The following is a 23,331-nucleotide window of genomic DNA, read 5'->3' on the forward strand; positions in this document are numbered from 1 at the left end:
GGCAGGAGGTAATGCGGGTGAATAAATCTCTAAAGCTCATTGCAGAGAACGTGAGCTAAAAGTGGCACTTTGAGGTTACTAAATATCTGTAACAATCATTAGACGTTCTAATACTGCTGACTGGTTGTTTATGTGACATGTCAGGACAAACCTTTTCTGTCCTACCATCACATGCGTAAATGTGGAGTTTACGCTTGTGAGAAAAAGCACCTCATGTCCACTGTTGGGTATGATGGAGGATCTGTGATGCTGTGGGCCTGTTCTCATCCAAAGGTGTCTTAGAACCCTGTCAGAGTTCCTCGCAACATGAACTCTTTCAAATACCAGGAGATTTTTAATAGAAATAACCTCTGCCAGAAACTTGATAATGGGTCATTGCTGTGTCATTCAGCAGGATAATGATCCAAAACAAAATGGCATAAATATGGAAATAAACCTACTTAAAAGGCTAACTCAGTTCCCAAAATTAAATCTGAGGGGATGAGCTTTAGAGAAGAAAGCAGCAGCAAGGGTCCAGCACTGTGGACCATCTAGAGAAATCATAAGAAGAAAAATGGATCCCTCCAACCTCCTGAAATGTTATTGGAGAACACACTCTAAGTGAGGTTTGGTAAAACAGGATTGGTCAACATTTTAACATCATGGTGCTACTGTGGGATTTCTTTTCTTCACTGAATAAATTTACTCAGCTTTTTACACCTCTTTTTCCCTGAGGCACCGAGGCGTTTTCTGTATATGATGAAGCATGCTGAGATCTTTGTTAGCATAAAGCTATTAATGACTTTAGGATAGCATCATAAATAAGTGTTGTTCTATACAGCATGACATTCAGAGTGTGTCCAACATCCCACCTCTTTTAAATAAGATGAGTATAAGCTTAGAAACACATCCCCAACAGCATGTTAAAATGTTCATATTATATAATTGGGACATTATCCAGCATGGAGAGTTACTGTCAGCACACTGCTCTGTTTGAAACATCAGCATGGGATTTAATGTTAGCTTTTCTGTCTGCAGGGCGTCTGAACTGGTGGACGAAAGTCGTTCCAAACTGTCAGAGTCTGCTGCCGCTGGCAACGAGTGGAGATGGAAACTGCCTGTTACACGCTGCCTCGCTTGGTGAGTCTCAAAGACCTTTTAGAGAAGACCCTCAGCATCGTTCAGGTTCACTCTCCATTAGCATTCATCAGGAGAGCTTCACTGGCTACTCAAGAACTAATTGCAGTGTTGCTGTGCACATTCACTTAGTCTTTGTAGCCCTCTGAGGAGTGCTTGTTTAGAGAAATTAATAAGACCAGAGCTGATGTGGACACATGATGTTGGACCTGGTTTTGTTCACCGGCTTAAGGTTTTATCTGCCAAAACTAAATGCAGATCTACCTTTACAGAATTCTTTTAATGTATTTGGGATAAAGAAAACATACAGAATATGTGTAGCTTAAATTTGCGAAATTAAAAACAACAGAGAAAAATCCACTGGTGTGTGTTTCTAACGTTTTACCACGCCGTGTGTTTCTGGTTTAGGTATGTGGGGCTTCCATGATCGCGACCTGATGCTGCGGAAGTCTCTGTATGCGCTGATGGATCATGGCCTGGAGAGGGAAGCTCTGAAGCGCAGGTGGAGGTGGCAGCAGACCCAGCAGAACAAAGAGGTCAGTTACACTGACCGCCTATAACTCTCAGCTGGATTTATTACGCTGTCGACTGGCACTAAATTACTCAAACATTTCAGATCTAATTAAAGTCGTTACTTTATTTCTCTGCCAATAACAACACATGCCAGATTGCAGCAGTAAAACATTTGGGAAGATGAATTGTTTTACAGTATCTATCCATATGAGCATACAGGCTGGAGCTCTAGTAACAGCTGCAGCAGCACTTCAAGTCCTTTCATTTCTATGGTTTTATATCTAAGGAAAAGTAATGTATGAACTTCAACAGGTCCTGAAATTATCTAAATCTAACTTCAAATGTAAAAAAACATAAATTCCAAACTACAAATTTTATTTAAGAAGACAAAAGATAAAAAATTAAATCTGCTGCTTTCTTTTAAGTTAACAGAGAAAGTAGAAACCAGGTACTGCCAAGAAGAAACAGCTGATTATCTGACCATCAGCATGTGTGAGCACCTCTCTGAAAGCAAGACTTTTGACACTCTGCTGCTCTCGAGCATATTGGTGTAATTTAACACACTGCCAAGGTGGAAAGGCATCAGCAATGCTCTCCTGCTGCCCATCAATCTGGGGACTGTTTCCAAACCATCTAAAGTTCATCATAGAGTGAAAGATTATTCACAAGGGGAAAACTGCCGAGTTTCCCAGGATCGTATGTCCCAGGAAATGTCCTCGGGCTGTGCGGTGTTTAGCTCCATCCTAGGCTGTAATCCTAGCCCAGATTGATGGGCAGCAATGAATGATTCTGTAAGGTCATTTCTGACATCCTACCGCCTTGGCATTCAGGAGTTCTGTAAGGTCTTAAAAATGCAATAATTGGCTCTGAAAAGTCTGAACTCAGATTTTCCACAGTAGGAATCCAGGTGGTAAAAACCTCTAGACAAAACTACAAACTCCATAAAACGCATCAATATTGAGCCCGGAATGAGACATTCTGGCTACCACATCAATCTGCGAATGAAAGCTGTCTTACTGCCTTAAAACTGTGTGTTTAGGCTATTAAAATCCAAACATTCATTACCAGCTGCTTCAGCATTGGAACATCCATATTTAATGAGGCTTGGCTTCAACACAAGGATTTCAATAGTTTGCCAAAACCCAATAATAGCTATGAATTTTAGTATAAACTGTAGGAGTTTAGGTAACCAAGGTGTGAAAACACCAATGTAAGTTGACAGAGTTGTATTTAGAATGCTTATGCTTTATAGTAAGTAAGTTATTGATTGAAATTATGTTTCATAAATCGTGTAGATCTTGAAATCATAATGGTCCTATATTTTTGAAAACACACCTGTGTGCTCAGGGCAGCAAACAGACAAACCTGCTTTTATAAAGGTGGTCACACTGGCTGCTACCTGCCCACTTAGGGAGTATTCTCACCAGGAAAGTCCTTTGGTCCGGACCAAAACCGAACTTTCTTTTTTTCCGTTTAGTGCGGTTTGTTTTCACATTGTACTTTTTGCAAGTGAACTATTACTAGTAATCAAAGCAACGCGGGTGACGATCATTGTTCCCATTGGACAGAAATGACGGGGGCGGGACAGAACACAGACCCGGACATTTAGGAAAACATCTGTAGACGTGCTGCGTGCAGCACCTCTGTTCTGCATATTTGTGCCGTTATTACAGCTGCAATATTATTGTGAGGCTGAAGAGCAGCTCATTCAACACAGATTTCGCGACATTCTATTTCTAAGTTTGGAACAGCATTAGAGAATGCGTGCTGAACGCCGAAGAAGACGCTGTGCTCTCCGTGCCCGGTCCAACATGCCCAGTGTTGCAACAATCAGCTGGCCAGGTACGATTTGAGTGTAACGTTCACCTTTGCTATCGGCTACGGTGGCTTGTTAAGTCCAAAGAGACGTACGTTATCTGCAGTTGGTTTGGATCGGGGTCGGTTCGTATTCAGACCATAAACGAACCGCACCAGTGTCCGTTTGGAAGCGGACTGAGACCACTTCAAAAGTGGGTTTCGGTCCGGTTGTTTGGTCCGGACCAGGGTTCGCTTGAGTATTCACACCTGCACAAAAGGTCCGGAACAAGGAGGGAAACGAATCCTGGTCCGTTTAAAGCGGACAAAAAGTGGCAGATGTGAATACACCCTAAGAAACTTTGGCTGCAGCAGGGGATGTACTTACTTTTTGTTTAACAGCTATTCCATTTTGGCCAAGCATTATTTAATAAAGGATCTCTGTGTGTTTTTTACTTTAAACTGTTATCATCATGACTGTAGACATTAAACGGTCTTAACCATATTTACTTACTTAAATCACTGTTTCCTCTTTTCTAATTTTGGACATAGCTGTAGTTATTTTTATCTTTGTGAAGCATTGCTGATGATTCTGTCTGATGCGTCGTTAATTTTCTCCCTCCTCCTTACTTTCCTTTGGTAAGAAACTATGAGCTGTAAATGTTCTGTACTGAGGCTCTGAAACAAAACAAACTGTTTGGACCTGTTTTAATTTTTTTACAGACTGTAAATTTTCTTATGAAAGCAAGCGTTGTGGTACAACAAGTGTGTTATTTAATGTGGCAGCAGACGCCCCCAGAGGAGAGGCCACACCAATAACTGGTTAATATTTTCTCATTCTTCCACGGCTGCTCCTGCACTGCGTTTATACGCCGTTTACTGACCGATCTTTTCCATGGGAAATCCTGCTGCTACTCTATGAACAGCACAGACGTTGTGCAGATGATCTGGGCTCCGTTGTCAGTTGGTAGCTTTGCGGTAGGACGGAGTAACGTCAGTGCATGCTTCTGTGACATTTGACACCGTCTCTCTAAATATCAAACTTGTGCACGTGTGTCCTTCCTGTCTCCCCAGTCCGGGCTGGTGTACACAGAGGAGGAGTGGCAGAAAGAGTGGAACGAGTTGTTGAAGCTGGCTTCCAGCGAGCCAAGAATCCACTACAGCACCAACGGCACCAACGGGTAAGGTCTGGCACGGACAATGCACTGACTGTTAACCCATGCCACTTAGTCACATGCTGCTTGTTTTCCACGCTCGCAGTCAGACAGAAGCGAGTCCCGTCACTGTGACAAGTCCTCTGAGATGCATGAACAGACAATACAACCACCAATCAAATGCAATAAATGTTGATCATGCTTTTTAATTGTTTCATGCTTCCAGGATGTAAGGACTTACATTATCGGATTCATTTCCAGCATAAACAAGTATGTGTTTGTTGTTTGTGTTTTGTTCAGGGCCGAGTCTTCTGAGGAGCCTGTTTATGAGAGTTTAGAGGAGTTTCACGTCTTCGTCTTGGCTCACGTCCTCAGAAGGCCCATCGTCGTGGTGGCTGACACCATGCTGAGAGACTCTGGAGGAGAAGGTTAGTGTCCAACACGCTTTTCATCTCATGGACACCTTGTAATGCATTTTAACGTGGGTTTTATGTGGGGGTCACCAGACCAGGGCCATCGTGCTTGACTTCTACACAGATTAACGATGTGCTTGCGTCGTCCAAATGAAGAAACGGAACCTATTCTCTAACTGAAGCAGGAGAATACTGACATGCCATCCAAAAACTGCCAGATTGTAAAAAATCGGCAAGCCCCACTTCATTTCGTCATATTTTCCTGAGCTCTGAAACTATTTCTTCAGGATTTCTGAAAGGGGTTTAGTTTTTTCTTTGGACTTTTTCTGCTTTTACTTTCATTTTCAGAGGAATGTTTTTTGTTTGAGGCCATTGTCTCTGGCCTGTGAAGCATTCACAGCATTGTGTTGTCAGATAACAGAACTTAGCAAACAACAACTTTATAAGTGGATCATTAGGCTGTCTGTCACAATCTCTTCACTTTCCTTTAGTGTAAGGAATGAAAAATGCCAAAGATAGAGTTTTAGAGATAGAAAAGAAACATTAGCTTCAGCAAGGTGATTCCCAGAGAGCCATTTCCTGAAAATGTAACATTGATACAGTTATTGGTTTTCTGATTGGTTTTCATGATTTTCAGACTCTCCTTTTGTCCACGTACTGCACAAAACACACTTTTTTTCTGTTGATGAAATAGAAATGGGACTAACTTGTGTGTTTATGAGATCCTGTTTGTAATTGCCTAAAGGTCCGCTTTAATATTGATTCTTTGGTACCACTGGAAAGACCAACACTCATCATTCGCTGCTCTTTAGGCCAGATGTAAAATTCAGTTAACATGGAAGGACATGACCCTCCCACACATAACCAAAGGTTAAACAATCTCAGAACCTTTTTAGTTCAGTAACTGATTCTGGTCATAAGCTTTGCACAGTGTGGAATACATTCCAGGACCTTTCCAGCAATGTTTCATATCTTCAGACCCATTTCCCATAAAGCTATGCAGTAGGGTACATTATTCAAGAAAGCTTTATCCCTTATTATTAAATAAGGACACATAGTTCGGTTTATTTAAAGGGAAGGATCTGGAGATTCAGTCCCACGGTGAAGATGTTTGATCATGTTGTTCAGGTATGAAACTGATCGTTTTCACACATTTTTCATCTGTTTTGTAATAATCCGCCAGACGTAGTTTTTAATTGTGTACATTATTATCTAGTGTGAATATTATTGTTGGTTTGTATGTTACTAATTCAATAAATACGGATATATTTATTATATGTATAGTTTTATATTGGCTGAAACAGATGTTAATGATGTTGAGATAAATTGTTTACTCATTCTTTACCTTTTAATTTTCCTGATCTTCATTATTGGAAACTGAGAATGTGTTTTTTTTATACGTGACCTCCTCATTTCTCTGCTGCAGCCTTTGCTCCCATTCCGTTTGGAGGCATCTACCTTCCGCTGGAAGTGCCAGCTGCCAAGTGTCATCGCTCTCCCCTGGTCCTGGCATATGATCAGGCACACTTCTCTGCCCTGGTCTCCATGGAGCAGAAGGACAGCTCCAAAGATCAAGGTGAGACTCTGCACCATTCATCACTCCTACCATCTACAGTGTCTCTGAAAGCTGTACCCAGTTCTACTGAATGCCAGGTTTTTAGGATTAAACAATGAGACCAGATCACTTTTTCCTCATAATTTCAACATTTATCCAGTGCAGTTCAAGTGGGCAACATACAAATATATCAGAGGAAAAATAATATGAAAAAATAGAAAGCTTGACTAACAGAAGTGTGTACAGCTTTACACTAACACTGGGTTGAAGCACCTTTTGACCCAGTTTCACACCTGTCCTCATTTATAGTAAATCTGATTCATCTGAAATAAAGTTCAGCTGTTCTTAATGATTTTCCAGACATTTACTCATCAGATAGTTTACAGACGAAGGATCAAAAACATTATATGGTCCAATATGATGTTATTATTAAATTATATAATTTCCCTTTGGGATTAATAAAGTATTTTTGAATTGAATTGAATTGAATATAAGAATAGAATTATAATTTGTTGTCATTGAGTGAGAAACTTCAGCTGTATTAGCAGCAAAGTGACAGAAATACACAAAATCAGCAATAAAAATACAAATATGATGGAGACCGTACAGCAAGTTAAATATATATACATAGAAAACATTCATTAAAAACAAAATGAATTTGCATTTATTTGGATTGTATAAAATCAGCAGTAATACCAGTGGTACTGTAGGGATAATGTCCACTAATGTTTCCTTGGACATTTTTTACCTATTTCTGTCACCCATAAACTTCTTCAGCTCATCTTTTGAAGTTACCACAGGCGAAGAGGACCACCATGTCGTGTTTCTGTTAACATCCAGACATGCAGATACGTTACAAACTGAGCATTTAAGCAGTGCAAATACTGCAAAATAGCTCAAACTTACTGTTGACAAGGTCCTGAACTTTAAATACTTAGACGGTTCGTTCAGATCAGTCCCAAACAGTCACTATGCTTGTGTCCCTGACACAGTCATACAGTAAACCATTACATGTAATTATAAGTTCTGCAGATCTTAGAGAAATAAACATGCATCTACGGATTTGCACAAAATGTATGTATGTGTATATTCTTTATATTAAACCTCCACTGAACCCATTAATTAAAGGTAGTGCCCTGGGAATTAATGAATTGGTTCTGATGTCAGGATAGTAATAAATGGATGAATTGTGTCCATGTGGACCGGTTCAGTTGGTGACAGTCAGCCTGCTGGTGTTGAATCAAGGGAGGAAGTGAATGTTTCTGCCTACATTCTGGGAAGATTTATCCTGGAATGTTAATGGTCACACTGGGCAAGGTAAACCTGAAAGGAGGAAAAGCAATATAACGCTCTTCACACAGTCCAAGCATTTAGTCCCCAGTTTGTCTTTTTTCCCTTTGTTGTCTCCACCAGCAGTTGTGATTCCACTCACCGACTCAGAGCACAAAATGCTGCCTCTGCACTTTGCCGTGGACCCTGGGAAGGACTGGGAATGGGGAAGAGACGACACAGACAACGTGATGCTGGCGAGGTAAATTACACAAAATAAAAATGTCCAGCTCTCAGGTCCCATGTGCTCAGTAGGTTCTCCTAAAAAGCTGTTCTAGAAAGGTCACAAACAATGCAAATAAAAAGCTGTGCCACATTTACGGATATGAGAGTGCACTGAGACGCCGTTGTACTTTCAGCGCCCGGCGTCAGCGTGCAGGGATCGGCCACTGACTAGAGATTAGAGATACCTGCTGACAGCAACAGTTAGATTAGCTCTAAATACCTTCAGTGAATAAACCGGAGGAGCAAGTACCAGAAATAGCAGCTCTTTGGAAAACAAACCTTATTTACCTCAGCTGCCGGTGTTCAGTGTCTTATCTTCAAGTATGTTTAAAGGTCATAAAGTTAAAAGTTTATTGCAGGATGTGACAACATTATGACCCTTGTGATCTATTTTCCAACTAGTTCTAATTTCTTAAATTATTGAAATACTAGAATTGGCATCTAAAATAACTCATTAAATTAGTTTTTTGTATACCGCCAGTTCACAGGTTCACCTTGCGGCATTTTACAATACAGACCAAATGTATGTATTGAAATATATATTCAGATCAGGACAGTCATATAGACTTATCATTGGTCAATTTTCTAAAGTTTTGTTCTTTAATCTAAGGAAGCCCAGCTAACTGCAGCACTCCCTCCGCTTGTGCAAGCATGTGATAACAGTGGACGGTTGCTGGCATAGCTTTTCAACACAGAACACAATCATATCACCATCAGCACCAGAATCCATCGAAAAAATGAACTTCATTTATTTTCTCTCCTCTTTATGCAGTGTGGCTCTCTCCTTGGAAGCCAAGCTCCAGATGTTGCACACCTACCTGACGGTTACCTGGCTGCCGCTGCCCTGTGAGGTAATAACAAGCTCTGCCCCCCAGACACACACACACACACACTTATGTAGGGTTGAAAAACAGAGATGCAGATAAAAAATTAATGAAGGGACCCCAAAGATCTGATGGACTTGATATGAAGCCAAGCCTTTGGCGTTGAGATTTTGTCTTCTTCATCACACTCGCCATCTACTGGCAGCTTCACAGAACACGTAGAAAACAAACTGCAGCTGATCATGTATGTCATAGTGTCACTCGACACAAAGGTTCTGCCTTTGATATTATTTATGGGAATTGTTTACCTCCCACTGGATTGATGAGTGAAAGGATGCACAACACAGCTAATTCACATGGTTCCCCTTAGTTTGTCACCTAGCTCTGCAGAGGCCCGTTATTGAACCATTCATTTGATTCAGGTGTGTTCAATCAGGGCAACAATTAAGACATGCAGGACACCGTTCTTTAGAGGACTGACTTTGGACACCCCTGGCTCATACACAATTGATTTAAAAGTACTCAGCCCTGTTATAATGTCTGGCTTTTATAAATTAACCAATGAGACCATCAAAAATAACTTCAAATCGTTTTCCCACCTTCAATGTGTCCGCATTCCTTCTTCTTGAGTTCACATTCTCCATCAATAATAGAGATTGAAATTAGCCTGAAACAAGGTTTAGATCTTCTAGTTGCATTTTCCTTCCTCCTTTGTCTAAAGCCATAGTTTGCAGACAGGTTACAAAGTATCTAAAACAACTGAACAAAGGTGTGAGCAGATTCAAAATGTCCCCAGCGTTATATAGAGCACGGTAGAGTAAGAGTCATCAGTAAATGGAGATAATTTGGGACAACTGGGACACTAAAAAGGAGACAGGTCAAGGAGGCCAACAGCAGCGCTGAAGGAGCTCAGGAGGTTTCTAACAAGAGCTGAACAGCTTGACTTCATGTGAAGAAGTTCTCCAATGATTCAACAGAAAATCATTTGGGTCACCCAAAGATGGGGTTGTCCTCACAATCTGATAGATTTGGTGAACCTTTGCAAGGCAGAGCGGGCAAATATTAGAAATCAAGGTATAACATGCTGATAGACTCCTAACAATGGACACTGAATGCTGCAACTGAAATGCATGTCAAGAAAGGTAGAAAAGTTCTGACAAGATTTAAGATGGTTTCATGGTGCATCCACACTTTTTTGGATGGGTTTAAATCTGTGGCGAAGTCTTTAGCTCAGGTTATAAATAAACTGAGTTGTAAAGTTAAATGACATTTTATTTAAAAACAAATCTGCTCAAACTTGTGTTTTTCTGCTCTGTTTGCCTGCAGCAAGCCCCTCTGGCCCAGCCGGAGTCCCCAACAGCTTCGGCGGGAGAAGACGCCCGGACGCCTCCCGACTCCGGGGAGTCCGACAAGGAGTCGGTCAGCAGCAGCTCCAACGGCAACGGAGACACAACAGCAGGCTCGACTGCCAACGGAAACGGCTCTCTGGCCAAAAACAGCTCGTCCTCCTCCTCTAGTTCATCCAGCAGTGGTTCTGCAGGGGCCGGGATGGGCGGGAAGGATAAAACAAAGAAGGAGAAGGAGAAGGACAAAGACAAGAAGAGGGCAGACACTGTGGCAAACAAGCTCGGCAGCTTCGGGAAGAGCCTGGGCAGCAAGCTGAAGAAAAACGTGGGTGGACTAATGACTGGGAAGAACGCTGGAGCAGCAGGCGCCAAACAGGAAGGCGGGGAGAAGAAAAAGGGCTCATTTAGGGGGAGGAAGGGTAGCAAGGACAGTTCACCTTCCACCCAAGCCTCCGAGGATTCTGGGAAAGGATCCCCATCATCAGGTAGCGAACGTCTGCTTGGAACAATGAGCAGTATGAGCAGCAGTGGCGGCAGCAGCACGGAGAGCGAGCACTACAAGTACAGCGCTGACGTGAAGGTCAGCCTGGGCATCCTGCGAGCCGCCATGCAAGGTGAGAGGAAGTTCATCTTCGCCAGCCTTCTCACCACCAGCAACCGGCAGCCCTTCCAGGAGGAGATGATCCAGCGCTACCTCACAGATGCAGAGGACCGCTTTCATGCGGAGCAGGAGCAGCAGCGGCGTGACGCAGACAGAAAAGGTATCACAAATAACATCCAGCCTCCTAAAAAGGAGGTTCTCTGTGGTGCAGAGCTGAGTTATCGGCCTTACGAGGCCAAAGAGGAGCTGTCAGAGAACTCACCTGCCTTCAAACCTACGCCTTTGAATCCCGCTCTGTACTCTGCTGTTGTGCCCATCCCACGACCCTCGTTCATCGATCAGCCTCTTGCAGCACCCCCTCTGACTCAGCATCTTCTCATGCACAGCCACCTGGATACACGCCGCCAGCTCGCCGGTGGTTCTCCGGCCACTTCCTATCCGGGCCTCCCCTCCTATGCGACCCTTCCTCGCCACTGCCCCACAACACAGGGTCCCTCCCATCCCCAGTACATCTCCTCGCAGGGACCCTTATCTCTGGGCCCCTCATCTCTGGGCCCCTCATCCCTGAGCCCCTCCCGTCCCGCTCCCTCCTACCCCCCAGAGTTCGATCCACCTGATTATCCCGGGGCCGAGCCCATCGCCGGGGGCTACACTAACGGCTTCCGGGACCTGAGCTCCAACCTGGACTCCCGGAGCGGGCAGCCCCCTATCAGACACTACTCCCTGGGCAGCGCGGGCGGTCTGGCAGGCCTGCAGTCCATCCGCTGTCGGACACCCAGCTGCAACTACTATGGACACCCGGAAACGGGAAACTACTGCTCCTACTGCTACAGAGAAGAGCTGAGGAAGAGGGAGACGGAACCAGTCATTCATCGATTCTGAACGGAGCGCACCGTGGCTTCAGAGTAAAGAGTGGCCTTTTTGTGTTTCAGTTCAACAGATCTGCTTCTGGGAGTAATGGGAAATGGCCTTCTTTGTTTTTACCGTGTCATTTCCTGTTGAAGGTGAAGAGAAGAAACAGGGTGGTTTCTCGCTGCTGGGGGGGGGTTAGGGTCATGTGTTAGCCCATAGAATAAACTGACTGCACTTCTGTTACATTTTTGCTCTTATGCAGCTGGTGTGTGTGTGTGTGTGCGCGTGTGTGTGTGCGTGTGTGTGTGTGAGAACTACGACTCTCCTTTGTAACATTTAGACACCTTGCTACTGTCTCCTCCTAGTGGAGAGAATGTATACAGCAGGCAACGTATATAGCACTCATGCAGGACATTCACGCTTCATAAATCACACTACTAGCAGTGATCCAAGCACAACTGGAGAAGGCACAAGTGTCTCCACTTCATATGTGGTCTGTTGGAAGATGTTTAGTCCATTATCAGTGTTACAGATATTACATTATTGTTACTGGATGCTTTGCAAACATCGACTCCATCCTGATTGGATCGCTTTTACTCACGATTTGCATTATGCAAACTGAAGCTACTGTTTATTGCTAATAGCTCAACATGCAATGAGCTGCTGCGGTGCTAAAATGCAACAACGAAAGACATCTGTACCCCTGCAATAAATTCTCCTTTTTAACTAAGTCATATATCTGAAAACTACATCTGGCAGATGTCAGCATTTTAAAGGTGAAAACCTGTCATCCAAACCAGGTTTAACGCCACCAGGCCTGGTTTTGGTATGTAGGGACTTACTGTACTTTGCAAAAGTATTTAGTCCCCTGAACGTTTTCCAAATTTTTTTCATGTTAGAACCACAAACTTAAATTTATTTTACTGGGATTTTATATCATGGAGCAACAAAAAGTGGTGCATAACTCTGGAGTTAAAGCAAAATGATGCATGGTTTTCAAAGATTTGGACACAATTTTGAAAAGCATTGTGTGCATTTTTATTCACCTTGTAGAACCATTGCTATCTGCTGGTGTTTCAGGGGGTACTTCTCTACAAGCTTCACGTTTTTTTGCCCTTTCTTTGCAAAATCAGTCAGATTGGGTGTCAATATCAGTTCAGTTCGAGTCTATTGGATTTAGATCCAGGCTTTGACTGGGCCAGTCCAACCCATAAATAAGTCTTGATCTGAACTGTAGGAGAGGACTGGATGTATTTTGTTCCTGCTGAACCTCTTTCTGGTCACAAGTGTTTTGCGGCCTCTCACAGACTTTCTTCCAGGACTGCTCTGTTTTGACTCCATCCATCATCCCATCAACTTCATGTCCCTGCTGAAGAAGACCATTCCCACAGCATGATGCTGCCACCGTCGTAGGAATGGTAAGTTCAAGGGTGATGTTCAGTGTATGTATTTTGTTTCTCTATTTAAAGAGCTATTTTTGTCTTACCTGACCGGAGCACCTCCGTCCACGTTTGCAGTGACCCTACAAACTCCAAATCGGTCTTATTGTGGCTTTTTTCCAACAATGACTTTCTTCTTGAAACCGTTTCGTAAAGGTCAAATGTTTGAACACAGGACTAGTAGTAGTTCTGTCAACAGTCTCCCACCTGAGCTATGGGTCCCTGCGGCTCACTCAGAGTTACCATGGGCCTCTTGGCTGCTTCTTTGAATAATGATCTGCTAGTTGCTGAAGGCAATTGTTTGCTCTTTATTTTACTTTTGGATATCACAGTAAAGGGGGCTGAATACAATGCAGTGAAAAAAGTTTTTTCCTTCCAGATCGTAATTATGCACCACTTTCCATTTCACTTAAAATCCCAATAAAATGAACAGACGTTTATGGATGCAATGTGACAGAACTTGAAAAATGTCAATGGGGAATGAATACTTTAGCTCAAGGTGCTGAAGATAAAAGCAATAGCAACAACTGACATCTATGACGCAGGTTGTTAACTCTGAAAGTGAACCCAGGTTTTCGGATCCTGGATAGATGCAGCTTTTCTCACAACAACAGATCTGCAGCAGGATATTTGGAAGAACACAAACTGTAACCCTAAACTTATAACATGTTCACATGTAGAGCTGCTTCAGGAAGGAACATTGGCATAAATAAGACGAAGGCTGACTTCATGGATGCCTAAAGCAGCGGCATCACCTTAAAGGAGGTCCAATCTCATCTGGTGCAGGTAATTTTAAAGATGTTGAAAACTTTTGGTTTTTTAGTGTCAGCTGCTACACTTGCTGTTTTAATTGCTCTTTGCACCAAATAAAGAACAATTTAAAAAAACATCATATTAGACAATTGGGTTAAGAGAGATGTACAAGTTTATTGTTTTCTAGGCTTAAACAGAATTAAAAAAAGGGGTAAATTTATTCAGGATTTTTAAATATTTTCTAAAATCTTATGTTTATACGATTTATAATAATTCCTGTCCATCCTTGACCAGGCTAAATGACAACCACCATGGATAATCTGCTTAGAGCTCAGTTCTTTCTGATAACAAAGGTTTAATCATTCAGCGCTCATCTACAATACTCTGACATAGTTTTACCTTCTTCGCAATTCAAGCACTTTTCCAGATGTTTTCTGGATTTTTTTTCCCCTGATAGTCTCTGCAGACACTGCCACCTTGAAGTACCGGCTCAAACCGGAGGGTTTTATTTATTAACAGCTTCCTTCCAGTCGGATTTGTCTTTAAAACGTTTGTACAAACATTTGCAGATTTCACTATTACTGACCCCTTAACTTACCAAATAATTGCACAATGTTGAATTTGTATCGGTCCAATTAAAAAATTACACCTTTGTTATTTATAGTAAGCACTAGAAATAAGCTGATAATTAGGTGGATTTCTTTGAGTCTTCCTTGTTACTTCAAGCTAAAGACAGTTGTTGCGGTTCTCACGTCTTACTGTTTAACGTTTCACTACAAGAAGCCATGATGGATTCCTGTTGCTCTGTCTCTCAATGAGGTTGTTAGAAAAGCACAAAATAGTATGCAATCACTGCCTTGCCCATTAGAGGGTGCTCTCGTCTTGTTTTCCGTGTGAAGTCAGTTTTGACTCTGGCCCTGCTGCTCTCCCAGCTACAAACATCAACTCCCTAAAACAGATAATAAGATGTAGTTTTCATTAGTGTTGTTGAAACACTATTTAATAGCAAGATGCTGCTAAAGCTGCTCAAAGAAACGGCATCTTTCTGCCGTCTGTTCAATTTACAATGAAACACTGACGTTTCCCCAAACAACCAACCCTTATCAGTATGAATGTGTGTCAGAATGTGTTCATCATGTAGGATTTGACCCTTCGTTAGGGGAGTAAAGTGTGTATTTGTGTGCTATCCCTTCCTCCAAAGTAATAATTAGCTCACAAATGATCAGTTGTTTGTGTTGCTGCGATGAAAGAAACTTTACAGGCTGCAAACCGTTTCTTTTTGTATTTAAGAAGACAAACAGAAGAGCTTGAGAGGTTGTATAAATATGTTCCAAGTTATTTTTGTAAGCCCAAAGTTTTCCAGTGTTTTTAAAAGGGTAAGAATGTATTTTGTTGGAAACTTCCACAGTTCTGAGAATAAGCTTGTTAAAGAGGCTGGATTTGGGGTGGGAACGTCATGTTTTGGGTGTTGAAGGAGACCCCCACATGGGCCTTTTTGATACTTGAGGCTCTCTCATTGCAAAGTAATTTCCTTAATACTGACATAACAATTTGAGAATATATAAATATATATATATATATATATATAAATATATATATATTTATAGTGAGATTTTTTTGTCCTTTTAAATAGGTTCCTTCTGGGAAGTTTAGTTGAGACCATTTAGGATGTTCTTTCCGGCTAATTTGTCTGAAGTCCAACTTTTGTTTGTTGCTTTTTAAATTTGTAAAAGTTTAATTTTGATGCTGCAGCCCTCCGTCTATCCTTCATTTAAACAAAGTCTCTATTTTGACTCTGCTCATTTCCTTGGAACAAGAAGAGAAACGGCTCAAATTAGCTTGCGACTCAACGGACTCGTCATTGTTTGGGGGCAACGCGGAAAACATCCGAGCTACATGGGACTGGAACTGTTGCATGTAAATGGCGAACCATTCTACCAAATTTGTGCGTTATTCTAACTTGATTTTTGTTCTTTGTTGTAATTTGTTCGGTTTTGATTTTTTTTATCTTCAATTACTTTGGTTTGTTTTTTTAAAAAAAAATCTCTAAAAGGCTGTGTGACAGTGCAATCTGGATAGAAAGGACATCAGATTTTATGTTAGTTATTATTATGATTATTTTTTGCACCGTTTGAATAAATTCTCATTGTATTTCAAGGATCTTATGCCTCTTCTGTTTTAATAGGCAGCTTTATTTTATCAGTTTAATCCTTGGTTTTATAATAATACACTGTCTTTCTATTACTTTCTATTCTCTTTACTTCATAAAGATCTGATCTTTAGAAGGTTGTTAAATTGTTTAAATCTAAGCTCAAGTGTAGAAAAACCCAAAATGGCATTGAAACTGTCATTACTTATTAAAACATGAGCCCAAATGAAAAATCTGTGTGAAAAACTAAATTTACCTTCACCGCTCCTGTAGGAGTTTTAATGGAAATAAGCAGCCAGGTGCTGCTGATCAATCAGCTCTTGATCATCATTAGCACAATGCCAGGGTGGGAAGACATCAGCAACAACCACAGAGTAGAAAATTCGTCATTCTACTGAGAGAAATATTATCACTAATGAAAACAATAATCCTTGTTGCAGTAACAATGAAAAACCATTTTAATAGCTCTTCAGAGACAGTGTGGCAGTCAGCCAGTAGAAACATTTAAGATGGATGCCAATCTTTCCCGGAGTGGACATCCCACCAAATTCCCCCCAAAGTCACAGTGTGCAGCTCAGGGAAAGTGTCCTTCAAAAACCAATATGGCGGTGCGACTTCAGTTTGTAATAAAGAATTCTGTAACGGTGTCCGTTGCATAGATGAGATGTTCGACAGCTGGAGTTTGGTCCCAACTGGGTCATCAACAGGACAATGATCCCAACACAGCAGCAAATCTTCCATAGTGTGACTGAATCAAGTCTTTGTAATGTCCTAGTTAAAGTCCAGGCCTCAGCTTGGTTAAAATGCTGTGCAGAAATTACTGTCTGACAAACCTGATTGCACCGAACTAATATGGCTGTTATGCTTTTTTTTTTTTTTTTTTTTTTTTTATACACTGGGGGTTAGATTTCCTGAGTTTTACCTGCATTAAAAATAAGAATATTGGATAAACAGTAAATTTAGCTGTAAAGTACCAGTAACGTTCTACTGGGGGAAAAAAGTCTCGTTCTCATTGTGAGTCATTCAAGAAAATAAATATAAACACCAATAGTGAAACCAGTAAATTAGGTACACATGGAAGTAATCTGTGGCTGGAATCCAACTTTCCCCCTTCCCTCCAAGTAGCTGGTACTGTGGTACTTTAAACAGTAAGAAGATGTTTCCTAAAACACTCTCTCCAGTTTGGCTTTCATCTTACTCCTGAAGCTCTTTCTGAGACAGCAGTTCACCTGGATGTGTTTTTATTGCAGGACTTTGATCCTATTTGTTCTCTGTGTGGTTCTGTTTTATCTTAACCTTGCTGCATTATACATTAGAGAATAACTCCCAGCTCAGATAATCCATGCTCCTATGTCTGTGACTGTTTTATGTATTAGAGAAATCGGAAACCCTGATGCATTATTAAACAGTTTCTCATGTGGTTTAAAAAAATCCAGACCTCTATATTAGAGCTCAGTAGGACGACGTCTCCGTACCTGCTCAGCAGAGCTCAGGATTACTCAAACTTTCCCTTTTCTTCTGGGAAGGATTTCTTTCTAACGTGGCTGACGAGTTGGTTCCTTTCTAAAGGGTTGTGGATGAAAGTGAAAAGGTTCCTGCACAGATTTGTCCGAGGATCACAGTAAGGTAAGAAAACAGGCTGCAGATGGAAGATTAGCTCAACTATTTGGTTGTTTTTATCTTGGTATGAAGAGAATTTTTCCAGATCTGACACGCTAAAATAGTTGCAAGGATGCTTGTTTACTGGTTTAGCTTCGATGTCACTTAATTCCTGGTTTTATTCATACCTGTATGGCAAACGCTGCTCCATTTAGACATCAGTTATAGCCTTCAACAAGCGGGAGCTGCTTTCAAGTGAACAGATCCATTCGTTTCATGATATAATATGATGTTTAAAACTGAAATACTTGGACATCCTGAAAGGGAATCTAGCTCGAGCTTATTTAATCTGCTTTTTGAAATCAGAATGAAAATATCAACATATTGAAATATAGAATAATTTGCTGTATGAAACAGCTAATAATTTAATCACACTACAGATATTTGTTCATTGTAAAAACGTTTTACTTGTGGTTTTATTCAGTGGGATTTACATGTGAGGTCATCGAGAAACTAAAGGACATTTATTCTAGTTACTGCTGTTTCTGTTGGTTTGAAAAGCTGATGGACTTGGCTTGTGCTGTAAGAAATGACACCTCTGAAGTTGTATTGATATACTTGTCACCTGTTTTTTTTTTTTTCTGTTAACATTAAATAAATATCTAAAAACGTAGAACTGAAGCCATGGACTCGCCTTTCCCCATAATACTGATTTATTGATTTCATGTAAGCGAGTTTTATATTATTACAGATAATAAACTCATGTCAAATTCAAGGCTGACCTGGATCCAAAACAGCTTTTATCTTCCTTATGCATAAGTCCAGTGGTTCTCAAAAGTTTACACACCTTGTTAAAAATGTTAAACCCAGTTAAGTATTCATAGTTTTTTACTTTAATGTGACATTTATCTTGTGCAATTCACCTGAAAATAAACAAATCTGTTAGAATAGAAAAGGTGCAATTACCTGGTTACCACCACTTTGTTTTGTTCAATTTCAACATTCACCTCTCTCGTCCACAGCTCTCTTCAGGAAATGCCACAGATCTGCTCCCAGTTCTGTTTTGGTAGATGCAAAACAAGCCCAAATCATCAGCTCTCCACCACCGTCCTCTACAACTAGTATCAGATGTTTAAGCTGATTTGCTGTTCATTTACTCACACATGGCGCTTCATATTGTGGGCAAACATCTCTACTTTCTAGTCCTCGGTCCAAATTACATTGTTCCAGACATCTTGTGGTTCATTTGGATGCATGTTTGCAAACTTAGGCACAGACTTTTAATTGTTTAGAAATGGCCTAATTAACCCTGAGGTCATGGTTAATATCTCTCTAACTTGGCATTATGTTAAAACTCTCTTATGTGTTAAATAATCACAGTGTAATCTGTTGGATTCTAGGAAGCAGCAAGGGTTTCTCCCATGAATGCAAGCCCAGCGGTACAGTTCACCTTGTTTTTCCCATAATACCTGGCAATATAACTGAGTAAAATAATTACAGGATTGTTGGCTTCATCTACTGCACCCAGTTTCTTCTCCTGGGAAAATTTCACATTCAGAAAAAGAAATGATCAAACACAACCCACTTCAGCAAGGAGTTCAATGGAGCACTACAATTAAGGGACTTGACCAAAAAAAGGCAATGAAAACCGTTTGTGTTCTCGACAAGCTTAAAGTCCATTTTTGTAGCTAATTTTTATATTGATATGAATTTCTGTAATTGTCATTTATGCACATGACATCCAAATGTTATGTTTGTATTGTTGATGGAAAAAAATAAAGATGTTATAAAATTGGGAATAGTTCTGCTAATCCGCTAACAGCTAATAGTGGAAATAGCATTTTTCTTTTAGCGGATCAGTGTTTTTGCTAGCTTTGGAAACTGTTAGTGGACCGTTTAGCAGTGGCAGAGCCAGAAAATTTGCACTGGGGTGTCCAGACTAAGGCTATTGCTCACTGAGGGGTGGCCATAAACTGATTTTAGGTTTCTTTTAAAATATTTTTTTGTTCTTTGAAAGTAGGGTGAAGAGAGGGGGAAAATGTGCAGTATATGAATTTGTCTTCTTTCATGTTAGTATATCAACAATCTGAATAATTCACCTTAATTCATCTTATTATAAGAAAACTGCATTTTTTCTTCTAAACACCAGGAACACCATTAAACTGTTTAAAAAAAGAAAAAGAAAAGAGGTCCCTTCCACTTATGTTAGTTCAGAGATTGGTTAGGAGCTAACAAGCATAAACACATGACAAGTTGCCCTTTCAGTTGCAGTTATGTACGGTGCACATAACATGTTAGTGAACGTTGTCTCATTTTTTCTTTCTTTTACAGGAAAGCAGCAATTTAAATGGTTTTTTTTTTTAATCGTATATTAAAATAGTAAACTTTTCAAACAAAGTAAATAAACGTTGCTGTAGGGCTGGGCGATAAACCGAAAATTTACACTGAAATTTACGACAATAACCGATGTCATATTGTCCATGACGAGAAGTGAAAGAGACGATGACGCTGAGAAAATGGAGGAAATTTCAAATATTGAAGCAGAGGTAGAGGGGGTAGAGCAGCAGCTCATTCTCGAAGAAAGTGGGTTCAGCAAGGACAATCTTGAGCAAAAGACTGCGTTGACAAGGTCCGCCGCGGAGAGTGGGGAGGTTTGCGGTGGTGGGTCCGGCTGGTAGTGGTTAGGTTAGTGTTACCGTTCAATTATCGTTACGAGGTGAACTGCTCAATATATCATATTTCATTTTAAGCCATATCAACCAGCCCTACATTGCTGCCTTTTTAACTTAACTCAGTCTGAGCTCTTCTGCTTCATAAAATCCTTCTGTTGCTGCTACCTTTACTGATCTTGTGAACATGAACCAACAATACTTCTTTTATTATAATTGTCTTAGTGGTTAACGTTCTATTTAACAGCATTACTGCTGCCACTGTCTGTTTTGGAGGGGACTGCTTGCTCCGAAGGTGCGCTCTGCGGGTCCTAATGGGAAAAAAAAAATCACTTGGCTGGGGTAGGCAGGGGTGGCCAAAGATTGGCTTATCGGGGCCATGGCTACCCCTGGACACCCCCTGGCTCCGCCCCTGCCGTTTAGTCTCTACTAAATTAGGTTTGGCCAAATTGTTGCTTTCCTTTGTGCACGCTATTGGCTTGTTTTAAAGTTTTTAATTGCGGTTAAAAATGGAAGGGAAAGACAAAGTCCAGTAAGCAGTCAGCGGTTTACTGTTGGTGAAACTGATAGTTTAGTTAGCGGAATATGGGTTAGTGGAACTAACTTTTTAGTTAGCTGTGCCCACCACTGCTCTCCACCCTTAAACTTCCTGCTACACGACCGTCTAAAGAGGACAGTGGGACACGCTACATGTGAACAGAGTGGCTGGCGACTCAAAGACAAAATGAATAGTGTGAGCTGAAGAAAATACAGCTGGGAGTACTTTCTGATTATGATGATGAGACATTAAAATCTATTGAAATGAAATTCTAATCAGTATTTTAGTCTAATTCAAACTCAGACATCCCTCTAAAAGAACATGTATAGTTAAATCAAAAATTAGTCATACCCCTAGCTCCCTTCGCAGAGCCATAAATCCCACATCAACTTTACACAAGTATTTTTAACTTCTGTGCTGAGTGATGGTGAGTTCAAGGAGTTTATAAAAAGCAGGAAAAACTGGGAACATGGAAAGCGTGATTTTCGTTCTAACCAGAACCGGGTCCAAAGCACATCCAGTCTCTATTTGGAATTTTCCTGTCGGTGCTGATGGAGAACTGTCTCACAGCTCAGGCGTACTGTCTCTTTAAGAGGACTCCGCGGTTCTACTTCAGAGCTCTCTGCTTCACTATGGCGAAGAAGAAACAAACAAAACGGAACGGGCCCCGGTAGAACCGTGAACACATCGCTCCGTTAGAGTGACTAACAGCCACTCAGTGAGTTCTGGCTGCTCTCAGGCAGGGTGTGCTCTGGTTTACTTATTTTTCTCTCTGTGCGGGTTGAGAGGCAGATGCTGGCCGCGCAGAAAGCGATGAGAAGAGCTAAAACAGTTGGCTTGATCACGCCGAAAACCTCAGCTGGAGGAGGACAAGAAGAAGAAGAAGAAGCCGGTGGTGATCGCGGCTTAACGCTGTTTTAACGGTTTTCCTCCGCTAGAAACAGATGGACGGAGGAGGACGCTAACCCATAACCATTAGCTTCGAACAGCAAACATTTTTCGACCAGGATTCTCCGTGTCTCTCGCTGCTGAAACAGTCCGGAAAGATGTTGACAGGGTCCAGGACGACGTTCAAAGTGAGACAGATGCTCCCAGATATTAAGGTGAGATTACAGGACAGGCTAACTGACGCTAACAGGTCTCTCGGATTGCTCTCACTGACCTACTTTTGCTTATTCTGTAAATTCTGGCCGCTTTTCTTCTCAACAGAAGTGTAAATAATCCTCAAAACAGCTCATGTTCCTTTGGGGAAAGTGGCTCCTATTGTGTTTTTTTTTTTTTTTTGCTTCTCAGAAAACCTTTCAGGTCTTATTTAAAACAATCTAATCATGTTTTCACGCTTTCCTCTCTCATCTTCTGTTTTCATATGCATTTCCCACCTAATATGTAATTTAGCAGACTTATCTGTGCTTTTGATTTTGCTCTCTCGGTGCTACAGCTCCTCATCATAACTGTGCTTGTGACCATAAAGCACAGGGGGCAGGAAAAAGCCAGTGTTATGATGCAGGAAACACCAGCCATCATTCAGCAGGCTGAGCTAAAAATGTACAACCAGACAGTTTGAGAGTGGCCAGATTAAACACTGCTGTCAGTGTTTAGATGCACCGATCAGTCTTTTTCTTGCCAACACCAATTTTATTTTTATGGACTATAAGAAATACAGTACAAATTAATATAGGACCATTTTCTCTTAATTCAACATTTACATACAAAATATTAACCATAAAGGATATAAAAGTGCTTTACAATACTTGATAGCGGTTTCCAATCGAAGAGATGACACATTTATGCCACTGTCCTTATTAAAGCTGCACAATATATCAGATCAAAATTGTTTTTGCAATATTAATGTGTGTAAAATTGCAAATGACTGCATGGATGCAATATTAAGTCCGATTAGGTATTTGAAGTACCATGCATATGTTTCTGCATGCCAATAATATATTTGGCCCAATGGATGGTGTGTTTCCTGCTTTTGATGCCCACACCTCATATAGGTTTTAATGACAGAGATGCTAAAGCTCACAGAGAGTGGTGAAAACGTCGTCACAGAAAAGACAACTGAGGAAAATGTGGGTTAATTACAACCCTTATCATCTTTGACATGTTCCACGATGGTCCATGGCATATTTTCCTAATAACATGCAGCCCTAGTTCTCAGCCTTTTATTTGATTCTTACTGAAACTCAAACTAAGTTCATTAAAACAGGCTGTTTGTTGATTTATTCACCAATGAACTAATAAGAAAAAAGAACATTTTTGATATTTCTTTATCAAACCTACCAGTCACCAGTTAGAACCTTTTGTAGTTGGACAACTGAATGCATAACTAGTATTTATCCTTTTCTAGACACGATTAAGTAAGGAAAACATGAAAAAACAGCTTGAAAAATAAATTTTTTTCTACATTTTTCCAACTATCGAATTTTTAAGAGATACACAGCTAAATCTCCAAATCACAT

The 23,331-nt window shown here is 40.9% G+C and overlaps 2 protein-coding genes across 7 annotated transcripts in view; both read left to right on the top strand.

The window, feature by feature from the left end:
* The window catches only part of otud7b (OTU deubiquitinase 7B), a 42,476-nt gene extending 26,405 nt beyond the window's left edge, over positions 1 to 16,071 (top strand). For 5 of the 6 annotated variants that reach the window (XM_047361195.1, XM_047361194.1, XM_047361193.1 and 2 more), the window contains 8 exons: positions 1,018 to 1,119; positions 1,525 to 1,652; positions 4,498 to 4,604; positions 4,878 to 5,005; positions 6,417 to 6,566; positions 7,959 to 8,076; positions 8,872 to 8,950; positions 10,250 to 16,071. In XM_047361195.1, the coding sequence (XP_047217151.1) occupies positions 1,018 to 1,119; positions 1,525 to 1,652; positions 4,498 to 4,604; positions 4,878 to 5,005; positions 6,417 to 6,566; positions 7,959 to 8,076; positions 8,872 to 8,950; positions 10,250 to 11,752 (2,315 nt within the window). In that variant the 3' untranslated portion in view covers positions 11,753 to 16,071. The remainder of the gene's footprint in view (positions 1 to 1,017; positions 1,120 to 1,524; positions 1,653 to 4,497; positions 4,605 to 4,877; positions 5,006 to 6,416; positions 6,567 to 7,958; positions 8,077 to 8,871; positions 8,951 to 10,249) is intronic. The other variant, XM_047361196.1, reaches the window with a different exon arrangement.
* A 5,234-nt stretch (positions 16,072 to 21,305) lies between these two features.
* mtmr11 (myotubularin related protein 11) overlaps positions 21,306 to 23,331 on the top strand; it is a 49,863-nt gene continuing 47,837 nt past the window's right edge. The window contains exon 1 of the mRNA XM_047361198.1: positions 21,306 to 21,972. Within this exon, the coding sequence (XP_047217154.1) occupies positions 21,916 to 21,972 (57 nt within the window). The 5' untranslated portion in view covers positions 21,306 to 21,915. The remainder of the gene's footprint in view (positions 21,973 to 23,331) is intronic.

This window comes from Girardinichthys multiradiatus, chromosome 3 (genome assembly GCF_021462225.1).
Source record: "Girardinichthys multiradiatus isolate DD_20200921_A chromosome 3, DD_fGirMul_XY1, whole genome shotgun sequence".
Taxonomy (NCBI): Eukaryota; Metazoa; Chordata; class Actinopteri; order Cyprinodontiformes; family Goodeidae; genus Girardinichthys; species Girardinichthys multiradiatus.